This window comes from Culex quinquefasciatus, chromosome 2, assembly GCF_015732765.1.
Source record: "Culex quinquefasciatus strain JHB chromosome 2, VPISU_Cqui_1.0_pri_paternal, whole genome shotgun sequence".
In the NCBI taxonomy this organism is placed as follows: domain Eukaryota; kingdom Metazoa; phylum Arthropoda; class Insecta; order Diptera; family Culicidae; genus Culex; species Culex quinquefasciatus.
The window spans coordinates 137,209,556-137,216,582 of record NC_051862.1 but is presented as its reverse complement, the minus strand read 5'-3'; the positions used below and the strand labels follow the sequence as shown (position 1 = coordinate 137,216,582).

General features: G+C 34.5%; 1 protein-coding gene across 1 annotated transcript; it reads right to left on the bottom strand.

Moving 5' to 3' along the window:
* On the bottom strand, positions 1 to 2,791 carry LOC6037880 (zinc finger CCCH domain-containing protein 11A). The gene has a single exon (XM_038254749.1). The coding sequence runs from the start codon at positions 2,491 to 2,493 to the stop codon at positions 2,044 to 2,046; it is 450 nt and encodes a 149-aa protein (XP_038110677.1). The 5' UTR covers positions 2,494 to 2,791; the 3' UTR covers positions 1 to 2,043.
* Between the last annotated feature and the right edge of the window lie 4,236 nt (positions 2,792 to 7,027).

Here is a 7,027-nt window from a genome sequence, read left to right as displayed (position 1 = left end):
TCGTGTTGTTTTCTGTTGCTTTATTGATAATTTTAGACTTACACTTCCAAACTTGTTTTTTTTTGTTTTGCAGTTATAGTTGTGGTATTTATTTTTTAATTTTGTGTAGCAAATTCCCTAGTTTTGCCCATTCCGGTTGTTTGCTGAATTTGTTTAATGATTTCATTTCGTTTAGCTAACATGTTTTTGTGTGGTTATTGTGGCTCCATGTTGTTTTTTTTTTGTTGTTTTTAAATCTGTGTAGAGCAATTGTTTAGAAATATCATACACTCTTTTACTCAATAGTTGCGTACATTTCAGCAGAATGTGTGAGTGTGTATTTTGTTTCGGTCAATGTGTTTAACTGGGTTTTGCATGAAAATATTCGCTTTCCGAGCCAAACTGCAACCAACTTCGAGGCTCGTAATCTTTCCTAAAGTGTGTGTGTATGTATGTGTATTAGTATTTTCTTTTTTTTTCTTCAATCAGTGTTCAACGTAATAAATAGCTACACTTTTTTTAGAAGGGGAAACTCACCCAAAGCTACTTTAAGAAGAGATAACGTACAATTTCACAAAGAATCATTACTTCGCCCACTGTTGCATACATTATAAGTTAACTCTACTCATCCTTCTTTGTTGCTGATTTTTGCTTTTGTTACGATGCAGAATATGACGAAAATTATTATACTATATCGGAAAGCTTCAGAACGGCCAGATAACTGGTGTGTATTACATTTATTACTTTTTTAATTCTTGCTATAATTTCATATATAGAATACGGTTACGGGTTATAGTGTTCACGAATGCACTTTCGTCGCAGCACGAACATTCTTTGCTTCTATTTTTTTGTTTAATTTAGGAGAGACACTATTGTTGTTGGAGATGACGTCGCATGTTCACGTGTGTTCGCGGTTTTGGTTTTGTTGGTTGTGCATTTTTAGTCTTATTGCTGTCCAGAGGATGAGTGTTTTTGGTTTATTTTATTTTCATTATTTTTTTTTGTTAAGGAACCACCACTTTGTAAAACCGAATGCTTTGCCTGCTGTTGTTTTGGATTGTAGGGCTTGCTAGCCCGTCTGACAAACCAACAAACAAACAGAAAATTTCGCAACAAGTGCAAATCTGAGAAACGTGCCGCCGCGCTTTGATGGTTGCCACAATTTTGTTTCTAAGCGTTTGAGTAGTGCGACTTTTTAAACTTCTATTTGAGAACATTTTTTTTTTTTTTTCATTTCGTTAGCATGATGTTGGTTATTTTTACTAGTTTAGCATTGATCTACACTAGAGCTAATAAGGTTAATATGAATGAATTTTTGTTTTAAAGTGCAAAATCAGGGAACGAAAGAAAAACAAAAACCTTTTTCCAATAATATATTGTTGCAGACTATAAATAAGGATAATAATGCATAAGTTTCATAACAATATACGTGTTTTGTAGATACATTTTCATTACTGATTTATAATCATGTGTGTGTTTCAAAAACAAACTAATTGCTAAATAATTAATTCAGTAGAGGCGCAATTTAAATAAGATGTTGATTTTGATTGCAAAACGAGCATCCAAGAAGGATCCATCGTAGAAAAAAGGATGAGAGCTTTTCAAAGGGGGAGAAATAAGTAACTGAGTCAATCAGCGCTGTGATTTGGATTGAACTCAAATGCGAAATAAATACAATAAAACCCAAAAAAAAAGTAGGAAAAACAACAACTCAAAGAAACGATGCAAAACTGCAAGCCGTAAAGGTGGTGGTAGAGTTAGTAGGTAGGTAGCTTTAAAGAAATTATAACTGCTGACGCAACGGGATCGTGTTAGTCTGCTCACCACCAGCCAGCTCTTCCTTTCACTCTCCGTTCTCGTTCGATTCGATTCGGTCGTTCGTTCTCGCTCACTCCACCACAGGTCGTTGTCGTCTCTGCAAGATGGTGCCGCGGAGGTGCGAGCGAGAAGAAGCCATCAGCGCCGCACTGTATGCAACGACGATGATCCTGTTGGTTTTACATGTTGGTGCCAGGATCAACCGGATTACCAGCGACGGCGGCGGCTTTGGTGGCGGCAGTCCTTTTAGATGATGCGTGGCATCAGGGCCGCGTAGTTGTAGTCCAGGACGACGGCCGGGGAGGTCGTATGCAGCAGATGGGTCGTAGCGGCGGTCGTAGCCGTGGCACCTGAAGCCGCCTGCGGTACCTGCGGAATCATGTTGCTCGTGGTGGCCGGATGTGGCGACGGTTGACCACCGCTCGGCTTCGGAACCTTGTGCTGGAACACACAGTGCGGCTTGCGACAACCTCCCGGTTGGTCTTCCCAGAAGCAAGGCGTTGCCGAACGGGGCTTCTCGATCTTCATGTGGCGCATCGTGCAAGTCCGGTTGTAGCACTTGCCCTCCTGCCACATCTTGCAGGTCTCCTCGTGGCCGAGTGCCGCCGGTTCATGGCGATACTCGCAGTTTGAACCCTTCTTACATGTCGAGTAGTAGAAGAAGTAGCAGTCATGCAAATTTCTTGGCAAGTCCATAAATGGTTGCTTCTGCACAGGTGTCTTCCGCGGAAGTCGTCGTCTCGTTCTCGGTCGGAGAGCAATTTTTGCTGACTTTGCTGCGGTGGCGGCAGGAATCGACGGTTGCGACGACGTACGACGGCGGAATACCCGGCGGCCAAGGAACGGAACGTGCGGTCACGCGTTACGCCAAATTCACTCGAATATCGAAATTTTCTCGAAATTTAAGTGGTAATACAATAACACAAATTACTTTGCCCGTCCACTCTATATAAAATGGATCCCTGTCAGAGAATGTGCCACTTTCTCCTTTATATATTCCACTGTCAACGCGATATCTATATAATGTCAGTTTTGTATGCAGCAGATGCAGCGGCGGAACCTGAACCTGCAGCAGAATGGCAACGCATCAGGCAAACGCTTCCGAGTGTCCGCGAGGAGAATCTTATCGTTCCGTAGCAGGTCCACTTCAAATTGACCGTTATCTGGAGTTCACGGTCGTTGATGAATGGATAAATTAAATCCGTTTAATTAACTATTTTAATTCCTTGGATGGCCCACCTCTTACGAGCAGATATCTTTCGATAATTCGTCGTTCGTGTTTTGAGAGTGTCCTGTAATCTTGACGCTACTTCCGTGTATGCCCATCCATTTCTCTCGTGTCCTATCTCAAGGCGCTCTAACAAATCCTGTGTCGAGTCATTTTATCCATTTAGGGTATTGGAACCATTTGCTATTCCACGCACATATGAGCCCATAGGGTTAAACCGCGCCCAGATTCGCGTTACTTTTGAATAAATTTATCATATGCGGCCCAAAGTGATCCCATGCGATGTGTACCGATAATGAAGATGGCCGACCGTCATAACGTGCTCTTCGTCACAGTACCATCGTGGGTCACTTCCACGTGTTTCAACAGCTGATTAGCAGTCGGTTTTGCTTGACTGGGAGTTTCTTCCGGTGGGAAACGGCGCAGTATTACCACACCAGTCAACCGTATCCAGATGTTTAAGCGAAGGTGGCGTTACGAATAGTGCACTACCGAAATGTCAAAATCGTGCCGTGGTACCAACATTAGAACATGGTGTCGATCCAAATCCCAAAATAAAATTCCCTGACTTTTCCCTGACCTCTCCAGACCACCAATTATTTTTATTTTCTATTTTTACTAATATATTGTTTAGAGCGTTTTTATGGTTTCATGTATTTTGTTTTTTGAATATTGGAAATTTAAGATATTGAAAAATTTCAAAAACTTTTTTATTTTATTTTTTTAACGATGGATTTTGCAAAAACTTATTTTTTTTATTTTGTCAATAATTTTTTTTATCGACCATCCAAAATGAGCAACCATAAAAATGTCCAATGTTTTTGTTATCTGGTGATGTCATTTCAAAAAAAAAGCTCTAAACATAATTAATAATTAAAATTGTTGTAAGTTTCAAATGGCGATTAGTTAGTTTCACTTCATTTTCTAAAGTAAGGCCGCTGCAATTTTTTTTTTTTTGAAGTTTATGTCCCTCGCCCCTGACCAAAGTCGAGAGCGGGCAAAAAAAAAGGTTTAAAAATTTAATTTACGATTATTTTAACCTGTCCAGTAGTTTTGCAATCATTAGTTTCAAAAATATCTAAGTATTGACGAAAATTTTATTTTTTGTGAAAAAAAAAGTTTTTGCGATGCTGTAATTTCACTGGAATTTCACAAAAATTCAAAATATTTTTAGTCCAGCCCAAACATGCTAAATATGATTAACAATGCAGAAAAATGCATTTTAGATTGTTTTCAGTTGATTAAACTTCTATTTTCATTAAAAAAATTAGTTTTTTGAAAAAAATATTTTTTTGCCCGCTGATTTTTCGGACAATTTTTGAAGGGGGGACATAAACTTTGTAAAATATTTGCAACGGCCTAAATTTAAAGTTCAAAGTTTTCCAAAAAAAATCAATTGAAAATTTGAATTAAACTTCGAAGTCATGTTTAATTTTAAAATGGTGCCTTTGGCAGAAATCAAACGAATTATTCAAATGCCATTTTTGATTGTATTTTTATAAAAAAAAAAAAACTAAAGGTTTTGGAGACAAAAACTTGAAAAAACATGTAAATTTGCAGAACCTTAAGAAAGATTTAGAAAAATGAAAAAAAAAATAAGAAAAATATACAATTAAGTGTGAATTTTTCAAGCACATGATTACGGTTTTAAAAAAGATCTAGGTTTTTTCAACAATGTTTGTATTTAAAGTAAATAGTTTTCCGGGTATTTAAAGAAAACATCTTCTTAAATAAGTTTACAAAAAAATATTTTTGCTATAAAATTGATAAAAAAAAGTTTTCTACCTTGACCAGAGCCTACAGACGATCAATCACACGATCAATACATTTTATAAAAATAAAATCAAAATATAACCTGCTCGAGCTTTACGAAAAGTCATTATTTATCAAACTCAGATATTTGGGTGTTTTGGAATAGATTCCAAATCTAAGCTCAATCTGACCACGGGAACTCCATCTTGTAACCCCTTGAATGTTGTAAGGGAAAAATATGTAAAATTTAGTTGTACAATCCCTTAAATCTCGGATGCTGGATCTTAATTAAAGTTGAAACAACTTTTCCGAAGAGACCATATTTTATAAATTTTTGAACTCTCAAATTCCTTTATTCAGGGTTGTTACGGAGAAATCGTAAAAAAATATCCGCGCCATCCCAAAACCCAATCCGCGCAAAATCCGCGTCATTTTAAGAAACATATTTTTGCGACAAACATATAAAAGAGTTTCATAATAAATTCAATTTTGTAATCTCAGAACGCAGAATCTTGAAACGCTGAAAATGTATTTTTGCTAGGATTAGGTTAACTAGAGAGAAAAGCCAAAACAAATATTTTAGCAAAAAAAAAATCAAAAATTTCATTTAGAAATTTAAATCTAAAAACTGGATCAAAACAAAGTAAAGAAAAATAATAAAATTTTAAAATTGTCATAAATCCTCGATCTTGAGATTTTAAATTTAAGATACAGTTCATACTCGATGCGTCACTTAGAAAAATCGAAGCAAATTTTCCTACATCTTCTTCTCAAAATTTCTCTAACCGAAAAAAATTACTCCAAAAATACTTCAAATTTTATCAGGTTTTCTGTAATCTAAGATGGTAACAAAAATGGCAGCATTCAAGAACCTAAGAATTTAAGAATTTAAGAAAATAAATTTTTGTTCTCTTGAATTATTTTCAAATATTGATATTTTAGATTTTTTTTTCAGATTTATTAATTTTCAATTTGAAAATTTCGGATCTTTTATATTTTTTAAATAAGATTTTTTTTTGGTTTTTTAATACTATTTTTGCTAATTTTATTTCCTAATTAATTTTGAATGATGGAGCTGTATTTTTTTAATGTTTTGTTTTTTTTTTTAATTTTTCTTCAAGAATTTTTAAATCTAAAAAAAATATTTCTACAGGTTGAATCCCATCTAAAATTCAAAGGCCGAGGCCAGCTTCTGTTACGTCCAATGAAGCTCATATTTGGGATATAAGCACAGTTCACCTACTGGAACATGCCCCAATAATATTTTTTGTTACATCCTAATATCTGTTTCTTCAGGAAAAGTTTAAATTATGATTAAGATTCACAAGATTAAAATTGAATGTATCCAGTATAAAAGAATACTAAATAAGGGTAAAAACCATTGCTCAAAACTTAAAAGAAATTAAATATTCAGAGTCAGTATGTTTAAAAATGAGTTGAGTGTAGTAATACATTTATTTAGGAAATCCTCAACAACACATTTAAAAAAAATCTCTTCATAATCTTCATCTTCATCTTTCGACGTTTCTTATTGAGAAAATACAATCAAAAATTTTCGGAAGAAAATTCAATTAATAAGAAATCGAAGTTTTTGCACTCAACGAAAAAAAATATCCTGAATGTTGATAATATTTTTCTTTATAAGTTGAATGTAATTTATCTCTATATAATTTTTTTTAATCAAAATAGCTACCGCGCGAAATTCGCGCCGTCCGTAACAACCCTGTTTATTCCATAATTTATTGTTTTATTTCTTTAATTCTTGAATTTAATTCTTTGATTTTTCTATTCCGTTGCGCCACAACTATTTTGCTTACATTTTAGATTGCACAAAATTAGATAACTTTGGATCATTTTTAAATCATATTTCAGTTTAATTTAGAGAAAAATAAAAATTTAGATAACGAACACTAAAGTGAAATTTTGGAAAATTTTCTAACCTTAATTTTGTTTAGAATTTTAGAATAAGGATTTAAAAATTGAAGAAATCAACAATTCAAAAAATATCAGAATTTCAGGATTCTAAAAATTTAGAATCTTTGAGCTTTAGAATTTTAGATTTCTTTTTAATTTTCAAATGTTCGATTTTTTTTACCTTTGATATTTTTAATCATTCAATTTTTCTGACAAGATTTTCTCTATGGTCTCTATTTGCTGAGCAAACGACCAATTTTAGAACAAATCTCTGAGGATGCATCCGGATGGTGAGGCAACTGCCTCATATTGTCCCACCCTGTGTGCGCTAGTAAT

What these genes read in the sequence shown, in the direction of transcription:
- LOC6037880 (XM_038254749.1), bottom strand. Translation starts at nt 2,493, where the DNA reads ATGGACTTGCCAAGAAATTTGCATGACTGCTACTTCTTCTACTACTCG.